The sequence below is a fragment of the Agelaius tricolor genome, unplaced genomic scaffold, assembly GCF_023055355.1.
Source record: "Agelaius tricolor isolate 1412-34295 unplaced genomic scaffold, bAgeTri1.0.p SCAF_16, whole genome shotgun sequence".
NCBI classification, from domain to species: domain Eukaryota; kingdom Metazoa; phylum Chordata; class Aves; order Passeriformes; family Icteridae; genus Agelaius; species Agelaius tricolor.
Genome location: NW_027269276.1, coordinates 19199224 through 19216804, shown reverse-complemented (window position 1 = coordinate 19216804; position 17581 = coordinate 19199224). Strand labels below are relative to the sequence as shown.

The window sequence follows — 17581 nt, the reverse complement described above, 5'->3', positions numbered from 1 at the left end:
TATTATAAAAGCCCTTTACCTAAAACTATGAACTGATGTTAAAAAAACGGGTTCACTTCTACTGATCATTGGCAGAAGAATCTAGTCACAGCTGTTCACTGTGAAGATGCAATGCTTTTCTGTAACTGGATTTAAATACAGGTTTCCCTTTTCAAGTGATGGCTTAAAATAAGTAATAAAGCATCCAAGTCAGAATGTTGACCAAAGTAAGCTTATAGAAAGTTACTTTCTTGGGAAAGACAACTTCCTGGAGGATATTTTTGTGTGAGCAATCCCAGTTAGATGCTGGAGAAGCCTGTGGGCTGCACAAAGGGTGCCAGAGAGCCTACACTGACTGAATAATGTAAAGCAGTTGTGCCAGGCAGAGACACATAAGAGTCTTGTCAACAAAAGCATTGTTCAACAAGTAGGGAAGTTCCTCCATTGCTCAGTTGTGAATACTAGCACTGTTAGAAGCCAACCCTTTGTTGTAAGGGTCTTTTTCTGTTATGTAAGTGAAGCTAGAGGCACCTGTCTGGGTGAAGGGTGGTTTGAGCCATCCTTCTCTGAGCTCACCTATGTCAGTGGTTTCAGGTGGATAAACAAACAGGCTTTCCATGTGTGGTTTTAGCATGCTCTCTTGATTGCTAATTTTGTACTTGATGTTATGCTGCCGTGGCTTTCCAGACTAAAGAGGACCAGATTCAAGTCATAGGTAACCTCAAGAGCATCTCTATGGCTTCCAGCAAGCTGTTACTGGCTGCCAAGTCTCTGTCTGTTGATCCTGGAGCTCCTAATGCCAAGAACCTCTTAGCAGCAGCAGCAAGGTAAGGATGTGTTGCTTGCTTTGTTTTCCTGTTTGCTTTTCTCTGTGGTATTTATATTGTGCTTAAATATTCTTCTGCTACTGACAGTTAAGTGAGTGGTTGGAACCTGTAGTTCTGTTTAAATGGAAGTAGGCCAGAGGAGAGTTGGAGTAGTTCCTCAACTGGGATAACTTGTTACCCTTGGTGGAAATAGGAGCAGCATTTGAAGACTTGGCCTGGTTTCTGAAAGGAACCAGTGTGTTTTACTTACTGGTTTCTCACCATCTGTGTTCTGCCTAGGCAATAACTAATATTAAGCTCCTCAATCCCTGAAAGAAAAGAAATGGAATAATATTCTTAGATAAAATGTGCTTAAAAATCGTAGCTACCTATCACTAACAGAGTGCATGTGTGTATGATCAGGAATGCTGGAAAGGGTTAGGTACCACATTTCTGCAGGGAAGCATACCCTTACTATAAGGATTATAAATCCACTCCCTGAGTAGTAAAGGGCTGCTTAAGAACTCACACTACTTTACCTTGTTGTATTTTGTTTAAAAATTACATCTGTCTTGTCTCCCTGGAAATAAAGAACATCTATGAAAATTATAGATAACCAAAGACAGGCTGCTTAAAATGAAGGAGTCACATGAGATTTTGTTACTGCTGCAGCATCAAAACTGCTCCAGATTTCTGCTTTAGGCTTGGAGCATTCCTGACTAGAGTGCAGAGGAATTTGACCCCAGTGGAATGCAGGTAGCTGTAAGTTCCTGCCAGGTTGGTATTCCCTCTGTGGAAGCTTGTAATAGAAAAAGGGAGGTGAGCCAGATCAAGCCTTGAGCTGTCCTGTGTGTGTGCATGTGTGAGAGCTTACACAGACAGCACAGAGCTGTGGGAAGTTAACACTGCACCAGTTCTGTTCAAAAGTTCTTCTATTGTTTCCCTTACATTCTGTGTCTGAATAGCTCCTGTTACTGTCCTCTCACTTCATCTGTGGCAGAGGTTTTAACAGGGGTTGTGTTTAAGGTGCTAAGCAGACACTGTACTCCCTTCTCTGACCTCTGTTCTGGCTTGTGACAAGCTTGCCAGGGCTTTCTTATCTTTCCCTGCTATGATACAATCAGAGTCAAATATTTGTACTTTCTCTCTTATGAAAATGAAAGAAGAGGTGCAGCTTCCTTATTATTATAAGATAGCTTTTCTTCTCATTTTTCTCTCATCATCTATGGTACTGTGATTAGTCTGGGGGTTTTGCTGGCTTTGTTTTGCTTTCTTCCCCATTTGCACCAGCTGTAAGAGACAGCAGCTTTTTCAGTAGTCTTGTCTTCCTTGTGGAGGGATTTTTCTTGACCACCTCTGACAGGGCAGCAGCACTGGCTGAGTTCCCTGCAGGGTCCAAGTGTTTGTGTGTTGTATTTGATGAAAACAGATGTGGCCTTTAGGGATCTTCCTTTTCCACTCTGGGATTGGTGTTTGAGGGGCCACCTTCCTGGTTCTACTGTGTCCAGATGGTTCTCAAAGTAATGTTTGTACACTGGCTGGATTCCTGGGAGAGGTACCTGGTGTGTAGTAATGATATTTGTGAGACCATGTGGCCTCCTCTAGAAAGCTGATAATTCTCTCTCTTCAAATTGCTGATATTCTCTGAGTAATCAATATGAATTATGTCTCAGATTAAAATCAACAGCAGACAAGATATTTTTGTGTGAAGTTTCTCTGGGAGTGAACAGAACTTTCAATTTTTGTCATATATTCCTATGTCTGTATGCAATAATTATTTTCTGATGCATAGAAATCACTGATGTTCAGCAGGTGACCACCAGGTCCTCCACAAGGACACCAAGGCTGCTGAAAAGGGTAGGAGTCTCAGTTAAACAAGTATGTCTTTAGTTTCCATTCTTTTTGCCCTGGAATTTAACATAAACATGTTAAATGTAATAAGCACATCCTGTTTCCTTTTGTAACAGTAAGATACCAGCCAGCCAGGTTGGTAAATCAATAACCAATCAGGTTTTTGATAAGTTATCAAGTGCCTGTTTTCTGAAAGCGAAAATAAAGCAATTGCCATTCAGTTTCCAAGGCCAGAGGAAAGCATATTCTCCATGCACTCCAATTTGACTGATTTTTCTCTTCTTCTAGGTGCCTCTTTCTTGGGTTGTTAGTCATGAGTCTGGAATGAATGAAGTTATACTGAATTTTGTCTATTGTCAGAGCATTGATCAGAGAGACAGACAGTGACTGTTGTAGGTCAGGTTCAGCCTGTGTCAGGAGCTGTGAACACCCACAGGAACAAAATCCCTTTGCAGAACTTGTTCTCTGGGGATATAAACTATGGGAGAACAGCAGTTATTAGTTCAAGAGAAAAAAGACTGATTCACTAAGACACTATAGAGATATAGCAGGATTGTGTGTGTTACAGTGTGTGAGACAAGACTGCTAGAGAAAGGTAAATAACATTTACTTTACATTCACCATTGTTTTCCATACCAGACACTTGTTCCTGGATCCTTTAGGGCTTCTGGGGTGGAAGGTGAGAAATTATTCAGTCAATGTCAGACCTGGAGAAGTGCTGAAATGCCTTTTAGCAGCTACACTGTGTCACTGTAGTAGGTTGGCCTTGGCCTCTGCCAGGTGGTTGCTCTGTCCTTTGTCACCAGTGCTTTCCCAGAGGTGCCACCAGTTTGGCTGCTGGGCTCAGCTGTGTAGGGGATGATCCACTTGTGTTATATCTTTATGCAGTATACATTTAATGACAACACTTTTACTCAGAGGAATAGTTCCATTTTTAAATGCACCTTTTTTCCTCCTTCTCTCCCCAGAGCTGTGACTGAGAGTATAAACCAGCTCATCACACTGTGCACCCAACAAGCTCCTGGGCAGAAGGAATGTGATAATGCACTCAGAGAACTGGAGGTATTATTATATTTCAAAAGTTCTCCTATTGTTTCCCTTATATTCTGTGTCTGGATAGCTCCTGTTACTGTACCCTCATTTCATCTGTGGCAGGGGTTTTAACTGTGTACAAGGTGAGCATGGAACCCATGTAAACATCTGGTAGGCTTGGCCAGAATGAAATTTGCTGCTGTGTCCCCATCTCCTCTGTCCTGCCCTCCAAAGATACACTTTAGTCCCTATTATTCATACTTGCTGTAACCTAAGGAAGAATCATGACAAGATGGACATTTCTGCTACCTCTAGTGCACTGGAGGGAGCTGCAATATCTTGGTTTTTCCACTTGCAAGAAGTTGTTGCTGATATCCCACTTCAGGATGATGTTTGCAATCTTCTACCTTGACCTTTCTTAGTGTAGACTTTTAGTGCCTTGTTTCTGCCTTCCCTGTCAAACTGATACAATGTGTGTGTCAGTCCAGGCTCTTGCAAGGTAAGTTCTTGATCCTGAGTGAAGGGTTTGGCTGGCTAAAGAATGGGTCTGAAAGGCCTCCACTGATCACAGACAGGCCACTGGCAGTAGTAGGAAATAATCTTTTAATTTAAACTAGATATTTGTTGTTTACTGTCAAGGTCAAAACATCAAGGGGTGACTGGCCTGTGTGGAGAGCATAAAATACCATTAAACTTTTTATTTCCAGCCCTTAGGTATCACAAGGATACAAAAGTCATTCCAGGATATTTTGATTTTTCTTAATATGCAAGTCCATATTGATTTCACTTTGATCAGAAGGATTAAAAGTCTTTTCTGCATGATATTTGGCAGTAAAATAGTGTTCCTTAAGACTTGAAAAAAGGTGTGCTACAGATATTTTAATGTATAAAAGAATTAGCCTCCTGCATTTTGCAGCTTTTTACAAGTTTCATTATCTAACTGCATTCATTCTTCTCAATGAATATGTGACTGATTGTTACATTGTTATATTCAGGACTCAGAATTACCTCAAAAAAAGAAATTAAACCCAACTATATGTAGTTTCCTGACAGAAAATTTTCCTGTGTTGAGGGAGTCTGACACGGTAAGAGGCAGGCAGGTGGTGGATGTGTACTCAGTTCAGTACCCTTTGTGTTTCCAGACAGTGCTCAACAAATGGCAGCTGGTTTTCTTATCACTTCTTTAAATCTGGTTATGAAATTTAAAATAGTACTGAAAACATGTGTTACACTGTTGACACCTGACAGAAAACCAGACTGCCTCATGTCAAGCTGAGCACCTCTGACCATATATCACTCATCACAAACATGAGGTAACCTGAATTTCCAAGAGATTGGTGGTGCACAAACATGGAGTTCCCAGAGCTCAGTTCCTGTTGGGTGCAGTTTCCTGCCTGGCACAGCCTTGGGGAGTGTGTGTAGCTTTGGCTGCTTGCTGGAGACAAACATGTCAGCTTACACTGGGCTAGGCAGAGTGGGCATGATGGTCTGTGGTGTTCTCAGCTCAGTGCTTCAGTCTCTGTCCATAATCAGCTGCTTTCATCATTTCAGACAGTGAAGGGAATGCTGGATAACCCAAATGAGCCTGTGAGCGATCTCTCGTATTTTGATTGTATTGAGGGCGTCATGGAAAACTCCAAGGTAATTTCTTTTTCCCACCTCTGTGTCAGTTATAAAATGTGTTTGGATTTTCAAAAGTCTCCACATGCATATTGAATGTCAGAGGTGCAGTCAGTGTTCATAGCTAAAGTGTCTGCTACACTCCTTGATCAAGTCTGCCTGAGGCTGGTCTCTTACAGGTAGTTTCAGGTTTCCTCACTTAAAAGGTGTATTGCCTCAGTAAGAAATTTTTAATGAAGTGACTGGTACACAATGCTCTGAAAGCTTCTCCTCTCTCCCTTCCTCTCCCTGACATGCACTAGACAGCATGTTGTACTTTGGGTGCTGTATTTTGACTGCAGCAATGTTAGGACAGCCCAAAGCATGAATGGGAGGGCTTGACAATGAAATCCCATTGTATTGTTCTGTGCAGAACAGCTCTGCCAAATGTCTGAGCAGTCCAGACACCCCACCACATCAGAAAACCTCTGGGAAACCTCTTCACTTACTTTTAATCAAACTCTGCTGTACATCTTCCTTTGAAGCTGGCTTTTGTGTCATTATTTGATTTGTTGGAATGGTCTCATATTCCTTCTTCTGTAAAAGAAGAAGAAATTACCTAATGGATGTGTGTGTCATCTTGCATCTAATGCTCTACTGCAGTCAGTGCTCATTATGAATTTTAAATCCAAGTGAGCTGAATTCAGTGGGACATAATGTGGGAATTCATGTGCATTCTGACCCTAAGATGGTTCCAGAAGTCCAGGTGCAGTTTCATTCCCACTGAGCTTCACTGAATTTGGATACAATGATCCTGTAGGTCTCAACAGCATCTGCAGGACTGCCATGCAGGCTGCATGAAATGCACCTGTGCCAGGTCAGCTGTTTTTGACTCATGGATGACAGCAAAATGCATGAGGGGTAATTCTGTACCCTCTCAGTCATTTGAACTGCAGCAGTTCCCTGTTCCCTGTCAGTCCAGTGCTGGTGTGCATGCCTGATCCCTCACACCACACAGAGCAATGTGCCCAGCTCAGTCAAGTCTAAACATTCTGGAAGCCAAGTCCAGGGGGCCAACATTTTTGTGGGCCAAAATTGGTTTCAGGCCAGCAATTGCTTGCCTCTAAGTGGAAGGGATGCATATTTGGAAGATAACTTTGTTTTTTAATTTCTGAGGTTCTTGGAGAATCAATGGCAGGCATTTCCCAGAATGCAAAAACTGGGGATCTTCTGGTCTTTGGAGAATGTGTTGGAGTTGCATCCAAGGCTCTTTGTGGCCTCACAGAGGCAGCAGCTCAGGTAAGAGACTGAAGGCTGTAAAGCAATTAAGTTTTTATGTTTTAGCAAGCTCATGTTCTGGGTCTGTAATCTGAAATTCACTTCCCTGTGCTCAAGCAAGTGATGAGTTTGTCTTACACAGTGTGTTCTGTGTAGATCACAGAAATTGCACAAACTGCAGGAGGAGCAGGCTGCAATAACTTGAGTATTTTCTAAGGAAGGGAAATGCCATCTAGAAGGAAGCTTTGCTGAGGATAAAGCAAAGCTGCAGCATATGGAATTCATGTTTGCAGCTCAAGTTCAGAACTATTATATCATAGAGAAATGCACAAAAAAGCCACAGTTAAAAGTAATGAATCAAGTTCTAGTTTGTAGAAGTTCTTAAGGAGCACTACAAATTTCAGACATTGGAACTAAGAAGAAACCTGTTTCAGCTGTTCAGATACTTCTGGAATAAACAAAATTCTAAATTAGAGTCTGATTTCTTTGGTTTCACTGATCTGATAACAAAATAGTGAACTATAAAGAGCTGATACAGTCACCTTGGTGAAGGATTTGGCTGTGGGGATCATGCTCTGTATCTGAAAACCTCTTTTTAATTTCCCCAAATGTGTAAGTATGTGTATGTGTAAGTATTTAGTATGGACTAAATCTCTTCCACATCTAACTCTGAGTTGCCTTACTGGCATACTAAGGTGACAGATAATTGTACCTGTAATAGATATGAGGATTCTTCCTGTGTGACTGTGACAGTTAAGTTGTGGTTGTTGAGAGGCATGAAACTTATAACTGAGAGAGGAGGTAAGGTTGGCCATCAGCCACTGTGGGCTGCAGTGAGACCAGCAGCTGCAGGCCTGATGGGATCTGCACTCAGCAGAAGTGCCATTGCTGGATTGCTTTTGTGGTCTTGACAAAAACCTCCTCTGCCTCCAACTGTGGCTAATACAGTAAATAATTTGCCAGTACCTGTAATCCTTAAAGCTCTATTGGCTGTGCAAGTGACAAGCAATGTTTTCAGGAATAGCAGTTGTCTAAACAGTGGACTATTAGTTTTGTTTCAACTAATTAAATTTCTCAAGTGTAAGGGTATATGTTCTTGGTTTCAGTGGATTCTGGTGATGTATTGCTAAAAACAAATGGTAATTGTATTTCACAGTACAATTTCTGAATAATCTCTGACCATGGCGTGCTATGACATATGACCAGCTTACCAGAGATCCTAGACACAATGAAGATGATTTATTAGGATTGTTTTCTTCTTTTCCCCATTTGTAGGCTGCTTACCTGGTCGGTATCTCAGATCCAAACAGCCAGGCTGGGCAGCAGGGCCTCGTTGACCCCATCCAGTTTGCCCGTGCCAACCAAGCGATCCAGATGGCTTGTCAGAACCTGGTGGATCCAGCCAGCAGCCCATCCCAGGTGAGGCAGAGGGGCCAGCCCTGTTGGGACACAAGATTTGCTTTGTTCCTGTCCATTCCAAGGAGTTTTGCTTGGACTCTGTTGCCTGGCTTTGGATGCTGGCGTTGCAGAGCAGCAGTGTGGTTACAGATAATTGTACCTGTAATAGATATGAGGAATCTTCATGTGTGCCTGTGACAGTTAAGTTGTGGTTGTTGAGAGGCATGAAACTTATAACTGAGAGAGGAGGTCCCACAGTAACCTCATTGTGCCTGTTCTGGGCTGGTTTTTACAGGTCCTAAACATTGTGCCTGTTCTGGGCTGGTTTTTACAGGTCCTAAACATTGTGCCTGTTCTGGGCTGGTTTTTACAGATCCTAAACACTGTGCCTGTTCTATGCTGGTTTTTACAGATCCTAAACATTGTGCCTGTTCTGTGCTGGTTTTTACAGGTCCTAAACATTGTACCTGTTCTGGGCTGGTTTTTCCAAGTCCTAAACATTGTGCCTGTTCTGTGCTGGTTTTTACAGGTCCTAAACATTGTACCTGTTCTGGGCTGGTTTTTCCAAGTCCTAAACATTGTGCCTGTTCTGTCTGGTTTTTACAGATCCTAAACATTGTGCCTGTTCTGTGCTGGTTTTTACAGATCCTAAACATTGTGCCTGTTCTGGGCTGGTTTTTACAGGTCCTAAACATTGTGCCTGTTCTGTGCTGGTTTTTCCAAGTCCTAAACATTGTGCCTGTTCTGGGCTGGTTTTTACATGACCTAAACATTGTGCCTGTTCTGGGCTGGTTTTTACAGATCCTAAACATTGTGCCTGTTCTGGGCTGGTTTTTCCAGGTCCTAAACATTGTGCCTGTTCTGTGCTGGTTTTTCCAGATCCTAAACATTGTGCCTGTTCTGGGCTGGTTTTTACAGGTCCTAAATATTGTGCCTGTTCTGGGCTGGTTTTTCCAGGTCCTAAACATTGTGCCTGTTCTGTCTGGTTTTTACAGATCCTAAACATTGTGCCTGTTCTGTGCTGGTTTTTACAGATCCTAAACATTGTGCCTGTTCTATGCTGGTTTTTACAGGTCCTAAACATTGTGCCTGTTCTGTGCTGGTTTTTCCAGGTCCTAAACATTGTGCCTGTTCTGTGCTGGTTTTTACAGATCCTAAACATTGTGCCTGTTCTGTGCTGGTTTTTCCAGATCCTAAACATTGTGCCTGTTCTGGGCTGGTTTTTCCAGGTCCTAAACATTGTGCCTGTTCTATGCTGGTTTTTCCAGATCCTAAACATTGTGCCTGTTCTGGGCTGGTTTTTACAGATCCTAAACATTGTGCCTGTTCTGGGCTGGTTTTTACAGATCCTAAACATTGTGCCTGTTCTGGGCTGGTTTTTCCAGATCCTAAACATTGTGCCTGTTCTGGGCTGGTTTTTCCAGGTCCTAAACATTGTGCCTGTTCTGTGCTGGTTTTTACATGACCTAAACATTGTGCCTGTTCTGTGCTGGTTTTTCCAGATCCTAAACATTGTGCCTGTTCTGTGCTGGTTTTTCCAAGTCCTAAACATTGTGCCTGTTCTGGGCTGGTTTTTACATGACCTAAACATTGTGCCTGTTCTGGGCTGGTTTTTACAGATCCTAAACATTGTGCCTGTTCTGGGCTGGTTTTTACATGACCTAAACATTGTGCCTGTTCTGTGCTGGTTTTCACAGGACCTAAACATTGTGCCTGTTCTGGGCTGGTTTTTACAGGTCCTAAACATTGTGCCTGTTCTGGGCTGGTTTTTACAGGTCCTATCAGCTGCCACCATCGTGGCCAAACACACGTCTGCTCTGTGCAACGCCTGTCGCATTGCTTCATCAAAAACAGCAAATCCTGTTGCCAAGAGACACTTTGTGCAATCTGCCAAGGAAGTTGCAAACAGCACTGCTAACCTGGTTAAAACTATCAAGGTACAAATGCTGCTCAGTTGTGCTTTCTTCTTCCTTTGTGATTTAGAGGGTTTTCTTGTTTGGTTTTTCCCCCCTGTTGAGACAAAATCAGAACAGTTATAAATATCTTTTTATATTCTTGGGCATGCATGCTTTAAAAAAATCACTAATTAAACTTTTGAAGATCTGAATTGGAAAACATGTTCAGTGGCATAACTGCTGAATTCAAGTTGAAAACAATTGGGCAGTTTTAATATTAGGAGAGGCAGCTGGCCCATCCAGTATGATGGGATTGATGTATTTAATGGGCTTGCATAAGAATAATCTGCAAGCAACTGAATGTGAAGGTTTTTTATGGTGTTAAGTTCCCCAGTATGTGGAGGTTTTTGGAGCTGTTTCTGACAGCTTTAACTTAACAGTAGAGGGGAAAAAAGGAAATAAATAATAGTGGGTACCAAGCCATTTATGTTGCTAGTAGTCTCTTGTTAATAGTAACCTTTTATTTTCCAGATTCCTTCCAGCACATTGGTAGGGAGTAGGTTTTTCTCATGCAAGCAGAAGTAATACTTGTGAAGCTGTGGAGAATTCACAATTCTGAACCCTTCTGGAAGCCATTAACTGATCTAATCTGATTTCATTAGCTGAAATGTTTATTCTGATTGTGAGAGAGATCAGTTGACTTGGGTGAAAATGAGAGCAATATATTACTGGTTTGCTTAAAACAGAAATAACTAAGAATTTTCAAAATCAGTCCATAGAAAACAAGCACCTTCACAAACCACAAAAAGGTGGGAGTTAGCCCCTTCCACCCTTTGGAGTGTGAGGTCCTGGGACACTTGAGAGACTTGAGAGATTCATCAGAGTGCAGTGACAGAAAACCTGCAGCAGTTTAAAGTTTAGGGTCAGGAACCAGCTGAGGAAGGAAACACTCCTGAAAGATCACATTCTTTGCATCAATCTTGTTTATGAAGGAGCTTTCAAATATCCTCAACATGCAGTGGTTTAAAACTAGGAAGACTTAAGCCATCTCCCTTCCATTTTGCTAAAGAGACCTGTTCAGACAGAGCTCAGTCCTGATTTCATTTCCAGGCACTGGATGGAGATTTCTCGGAGGAGAACCGCAACAAGTGCAGAACTGCCACTGCACCTTTAATAGAGGCTGTGGAAAATTTGACAGCATTTGCTTCAAACCCAGAATTTGTCAGCATCCCAGCGCAGATCAGCACTGAGGTAAGGCAGGATACTGCATTTCCATCCTCCAAAAGCTGAAAATGCTGAATTAATCACATGTTGGGAGAGAGTGAGTGTAAAGACCCCAAAGTATTTCCTTGGGTTTCTGGGTGTTCTCAGGGCATTCTCCTGTCTTGTGTGTAACCTCTGACCTTGGCTTTCCTACCTGTAGGATGCACAGTTTGGCTACAGTAAGTGCTGCAAGTCTGCTGTTAGCAAAGCCATACAGCACAGGGGATTTGCATGTTTTAGTAGCTGGATCCTTCCATGCCATATAATTGTAAATATCCCTTTTGTTTTCCCTCAAGAGCAGTTTTAACAAATGGAATCTAGCTAGTTCTGACAAGAATCAAAGGGAAGTTGCTGGGTTTTTTTCTTTTTGCCCTCAAGTTCTTCATCCTCAAACTGTGTAACTACAGCAGAGTAGAATGTGAAGAGACTAATAAAGGATTCACTGGGTTTGGGTTTTTTTCACAGGGAAAAGTTAAAAAAGCAAACCCCTCAAGCTCTGTAAAAGCTTTAGAGTAGAGGTCATGTATTGTTACTGGCCCTCCAAGGGCTGCTTCCTGCTTTTGTCAGGCTCTGATCCAGGGCAATATCAGATGATGCAGCAGCTGTTGCAGCCTTACAGCTGTGGGGCTGTAACTGAAATCTGAATGTGTCCTCCAGGTCTGTGGTACCTGGCTTTATCAGATTATAAAATAAAATGGATGCACAGATGATAACCCAGTCAAGAGTCATCAGTCATCACTTGGAGTTAGTCTGACTGGGGAAAGGGCACATCTGTTGATGACAAGAATTTTTGTGACAAAGTGTATTTTCAATGATATTTCTGTAGTCTGCAACTAGACAAGTCATTGTTTCTCAGCTGGAAAATGCATTTCTTAATTATGTTTCAGAGAAAGCTGTTGGACTGATTATTTTTGTTCTATTTCTGTGTTGACTATCTGTGAATATAATAGTACAATGGAGGGGATTATAATTCCATTTTAATGCTGTTAATTCAATAGACTTTTAGGAGCAGAAAGTGTGGATGAACTCGAACAATAATTCAGATGTTCTTTCTGTTCTCACACCATCCTTACCACAGGGATCACAAGCACAGGAGCCAATTCTGGTTTCTGCTAGGACAATGTTGGAGAGCTCATCTTTATTGATCAAAACTGCCCGTTCTCTGGCTATCAATCCCAAAGACCCTCCTACATGGTCTGTACTAGCAGGGCATTCCCATACAGTCTCAGATTCTATCAAGAGTCTTATTACCTCTATCAGGTATGTCCTTTATAGCAATTGAGCAACTGTTCAGAAAGAAAAATGCCATATGGCCATTAGCACTGTGTTGTTTTTCTCTGATGGAAATTATGCTGTGATGCACAATATCTCCCCCGTTACACTGGGTGTTTAATCATAATTGATGACTGCAGCACCCTGCAGCACAGGGCTGTTCTGTGTTTGTGTTCTGTTCTCCTTCTCTGGTTCCACCCCCACTTCACTCTAAGGTAAATGTAATAAAGAATGCTGAGGAAAATGAGCACTAGCTGATATTACCTCCATGTAGATCGTGTGGCAACATGTGGGAAATAGGTTTTTTGGGGGGTTTTTTGTCTCGTTTTTTTAAGAGGTCCTGTGTGCATTCAGGAAAGACCCTGCTCCTTGCCACCATGCTCAGCTGAGTGTTTGTCTTGCAGGGACAAGGCCCCGGGGCAGCGTGAATGTGATTTCTCCATCGATGGCATCAACAGGTGCATCAGGGACATTGAGCAGGCCTCGCTCGCGGCTGTGAGCCAGAGCCTGGCCACCAGGGACGACATCTCTGTGGAGGTGAGGCAGAGAGCAGTGCTGGACACCCTGCTGCTCAGCCACAGCACAGTCCACTGCCAGTGAGGGGGGAAATGTCCTCACCGGGGTCTTTCTAGGCAAAGTCATACCCAGACAAAAGTGTATCACTTCTTCAAAGATCCCAAAATCCCCAGGGAGTAGTAGGGGTGAAAGTAGTTATTTTTTACTGCCACCCATGTATTACTCTTACTTCCTATGCTGATATGACAGACTGATAGAGTTTTTGTGGTGCCTTGCCATGTGGAAGCCAGGATTAGGTTCTGAAGATTCTTAATAAATTTGTTTTGGAAGCTGGTCTATTACTAGAAGTCCAGTGACATAAATGTCAATGTTCTTTATTCTTAATGCCCAGTTTGTCCTTTGATAAGTGAAATTTGAAGTTGATATTGATATGCTCACTTTAAGAAAGCTTCCTTCTCTGCCCTCTTCAGTGTGTCAACTCACAGTGAGATCTCATCTTGGTATTTATGTCTTTTCACACTGTTGTTTCTTGAAATGAAAATGACATCTTTATTGGAGTGGTTCCTTTGGGCTGTAACACTGCATACTAGAAACATGTCAGACCAAATGAAGCTGTGCAAAAGAAGTCATTGCAGGAAATATGTTATCATTCATTTTAATTGAAATGCAGTTACTGTGTTCACCATGTTGAACTGAAGTAAATGTTACCAAAAATGGCAGTTATAAAGCAGTAAAGGAATGTAACAAAGGGCAAAAATAATTTTTTTTTTCTGTTCCCTATCATGAGAGTGACCTTAATCCTGATGGCTGCCAAGACATCAAGTGCCTCTGAATTAAAAGCCAGTATTTATGTCTTGACCAGGCCATTAATATGCTTTTAATATGTTTACTCCTGTCCTGCAGATTGTAATCAGGAGGTCACTCCTCATCTCTGTCCTTCAGAGATGTGACATTTTTCCTTTGCCAGTGGACTTGTCCCACTTGCTTCAAAAGTGGGAGAGTTTTTTGCTCTTGCATTGTATTTTTTGCTTTGAAAAATGTCTCTTCACACTTCAATCAGTGCTCCTGACAGTCTTCAGATTGGTGCAGTGATACTAAATCTTTGGCAGGGCAAAAGTAGCTTGGGAGGTGTCAGGAGGGGTCCTTAATCACATTGCAGTGAGAAAGAACACCTAGCCCTGAGTTTGCTGGTGTCAGCACTCTCTCCCCAGATCTGTCATTTAAACCTAAGAGGAGCAGGCCCATCTCAGGGTTGCTGTTGTTCCAAGAGGATAAGGGAGAAGAGATGAGCCAGCATGTGAGAAAAACCAGCAGTGTGGATTTCTGCATTCTGCCATAGCAGGTCACTTGAACAGCTTTGAGGATGTTGGCTGGTCCAAGGGTGATTGTCAGGTGGGAGAACAGCTGTGATAGCAACTGGCAATTTCTCTCTCTCTCTCTTTTAGGCCCTACAGGAGCAGCTGACGTCAGTTGTACAGGAAATTGGGCACCTCATTGATCCCATAGCCACTGCAGCTCGGGGAGAGGCAGCTCAGCTGGGGCACAAGGTACTGTCCTGCCATCACAGAGGCATTTGAGAGCTTGGACAGCTGAGTGTCAGGGAAGACCCCAGTTTGATGGCAGTTTCCCTTCCTATGGGAGAGCAGAAGAACACATTTGTAGTAAAAAAAAAAAAAAAAGGAATTTTCAAATACTCAGAGCCAAGACCAAATAAACCTTTTTACATTTTGGGCCAGAGGGGAGAAGTTCTTATTGAGGTTTTTGGTGAGGAGCTTTGTGTAAATGTCTCCCTCTCCTCTGTTATATAGAGTGTAAGTAGAGTCAAGCTCATGCTTGTAGGATGTCTGTCCAAAAAAACAAATGTTAGAATGCACATACCAAAAGCATCTTTACCATGGTTATTGCAAGATTTAGAAGTTTCTCACATAGCAAGTTCTCATCCTGTATATTCTTGAGAGACAACAAAGATTGAGAGGTTTCTCCCTTGCCCAGAGGAGATGCTTTTCAGGGATGCTGTTTTATAGCATGTGGCTCCTGTGACAGTCTTGAACAGTTTGATGGAACCTCAAGGGGCCATGTGCTTGTGGAGGAGCAGACCTGTGGCTTTGCAAAGCAGTTGGGCAGTGAGGGGAGACCCAATCCCTGGGCACATGATCCAAACCCAATGCTGTTCAGTGCAGAAGCATTGTGCTCCTTGAGCTAACCCACGTCCCAGTGGTAAGCAGGGAATGTGTTTTCTCTGTTTCACCTGAGAAGTGTGGTTAATGGCTTCCTGGGGTTCTTCTGGCTTTCTCAGGTCACACAGCTGGCAAGTTACTTCGAACCCCTTGTTTCAGCTGCAGTTGGTGTGGCATCCAAGACACTGAATCATCAGCAACAGATGACTGTGTTGGACCAGAGCAAGACTCTAGCAGAATCTGCCTTACAGATACTGTATGCTGCCAAAGAAGGGGGAGGAAACCCCAAGGTAAGCTCATAGTGTGGCATTAAGGGTGAGAGAGGAAGGCAGGAATGGCAGAAAACCCAGCATGTACCTGCTATACAGTCAAGGGATATGTTTGCAGTCCAAGTGCCAGTGCCAGCTCTCCTGGTGTCTCCTGAGAGTGGAAACATTTCTTCAAGACAGGATTCCAGTCTTCTCACAGCATTGTCTCAGGGGACACAAAGTCAGGGTATGACAGCAGCAATCTAGGCTCTCGTAGAGAAAGCAAAGGGTTAAAAAGCAGGGCTTGTCTGGTGCATGGCCCAATGGTTTGGGGACCCTTGGCAGGAAGGGCAGCATTACACAGCATTACATAACTCAGGTACCATGGGTGACTTACAGAGAGCTGCTGTCTTCAGAGGACATTTAAAGACTGTGGCACCTGAGGCTGAAAGTGTCACAGCTCCTTGTAGGAGTTACCAAGTTCTCTTCTGTCTGCTTTGCTGCAGTGTTTTTACTTGTCATCTTTGCCCAGAAGTGTTATTTCCAGTGCCTTTACTGTTTTAATTCCTTACACTTCTGATTCACACATTGTTTTGCAGAGAGAACATCTCTGACTATGTTGGTTCTCTCATTCTGTGTCCTCCAGGCATCTCACACTCACGATGCCATCACTGAGGCTGCACAGCTGATGAAGGAGGCTGTGGATGACATCATGGTCACCTTAAATGAAGCTGCAAGTGAAGTTGGCATGGTTGGAGGAATGGTAGACTCGATTGCAGAGGCAATGACCAAGGTGAGCATAGAAAGAAACCCCTTTCTCACTTTGTGTTTGAAAGCTGATCCACACTGCAGAGCTTTGGACAAACTGGTGTTGATTTAGTGTTCAGTCATGAAATGTTGTCACAGGAAACCTGAAGATTATTTGATTTTGTATATTGTAAAATAAAACTGACGTGGGTCATGATGCTCATGTTTACAGCCTACGTGGTACCTGTCAGTAGAATTCCTACAAAATATTTGTTCTGTAATATTCTGGCATTTAATTATCATCTTAGGTCAAGTGACATCTTATTTTTGCTTCCTTTTTTTTCCCCTTATCTTTCATGTTAGTCTCTTAAATAAACAGCAGGGCAACCTTGAAGCAAGTTACTTTCAGAGGAGATGGCAAAGCCTGAAATGCTCTGCTGTGCTTTGTAATGCATTCTACTGAAGATGTGTAGTTGCAAAGTGTACAGAAGTTCAATCCAAATATTTGGCTTTTCCTATCCTGACTTAAAGATTAAAGACTTTAGCATATAAAGAAATCTTACATTATCTTCTGTCATGAACATTTTGGTTTGTAACTGTTGCACCTTTCTCTGTTAGCTGAGAAGAGCAGATTGTTTGATCTTGCATGAGAAGCAAACCTCATGCTCCAAAACTTTGAATGTACTTTGCCCTGTACATTCTCTGCATCTCCCATGCTCATAACCTGGGCTCAAGTATTTGCTGAGCTTCTCTGTACATCCTGGTGCACTTTTTCCCTTGTGTATCTTGAGAGAGGAGATCACAGAATTGAATATATAATACAATTTTACTGTTGCCTGGAAGGTATGCTGTTTATTGTGACTTTTTAATGCTGTGGTCTTCCCTTTGTCTTGCAGCTGGATGAAGGTACACCTCCAGATCCAAAAGGAACTTTTGTTGATTATCAGACCACTGTGGTGAAATATTCTAAAGCCATAGCTGTTACAGCACAGGAAATGGTAAGAAATTACCTTGACAGGGTCCAAACTCTGTGTACACAAGGAACATGGAATTATTTGTGCAGTGTTGAGACACTCTTGATCATCAAATTTTCAATAACCTCATCTCTTTTGGGGTAATGGAGCAAAAGGAGTGATGATCTTGTTGATTTGACTCTTGCATCTTAGTGATGTGGTCATGGAGGGGTCCTCTACAGGAGGAGCCCTGGAGTATATTGTGGCTCTTCTGCACAAAAAGCTCTTTATTTGGATCATTTTTGAGGGGAAATTAAAGGAAAACCACATGTTTTTTCATCAGCCCATTTAACTGGGCTGAAATGCCACTTTTTGTTTATCAGTGACTTTGGGATACTTTTTCACACTTACTGTTTCATGTAGCCAGTGAAATACCATCAGTGTTTTTAGAGCTCTGTAATGCCTCATGAATGAATGCAGATCAACATCCCACACTGTCCTTTTCTTTCATTTCTATGACTCACCTGGGTTTAAAAGAAGAAAAAAGTGACACCTGTTGAATTGAGA

The 17581-nt window shown here is 42.4% G+C and overlaps 1 protein-coding gene across 2 annotated transcripts in view; it reads left to right on the top strand.

The window, feature by feature from the left end:
• The window catches only part of TLN2 (talin 2), a 146589-nt gene that overhangs the window by 97950 nt on the left and 31058 nt on the right, over window positions 1–17581 (top strand). For both annotated transcript variants that reach the window (XM_071442013.1, XM_071442014.1), the window contains 13 exons: window positions 667–806; window positions 3605–3698; window positions 5220–5309; window positions 6444–6566; window positions 7821–7964; window positions 9719–9880; window positions 10949–11089; window positions 12180–12361; window positions 12778–12910; window positions 14335–14436; window positions 15186–15356; window positions 15961–16107; window positions 16958–17059. In XM_071442013.1, the coding sequence (XP_071298114.1) occupies window positions 667–806; window positions 3605–3698; window positions 5220–5309; window positions 6444–6566; window positions 7821–7964; window positions 9719–9880; window positions 10949–11089; window positions 12180–12361; window positions 12778–12910; window positions 14335–14436; window positions 15186–15356; window positions 15961–16107; window positions 16958–17059 (1731 nt within the window). The remainder of the gene's footprint in view (window positions 1–666; window positions 807–3604; window positions 3699–5219; window positions 5310–6443; window positions 6567–7820; window positions 7965–9718; window positions 9881–10948; window positions 11090–12179; window positions 12362–12777; window positions 12911–14334; window positions 14437–15185; window positions 15357–15960; window positions 16108–16957; window positions 17060–17581) is intronic.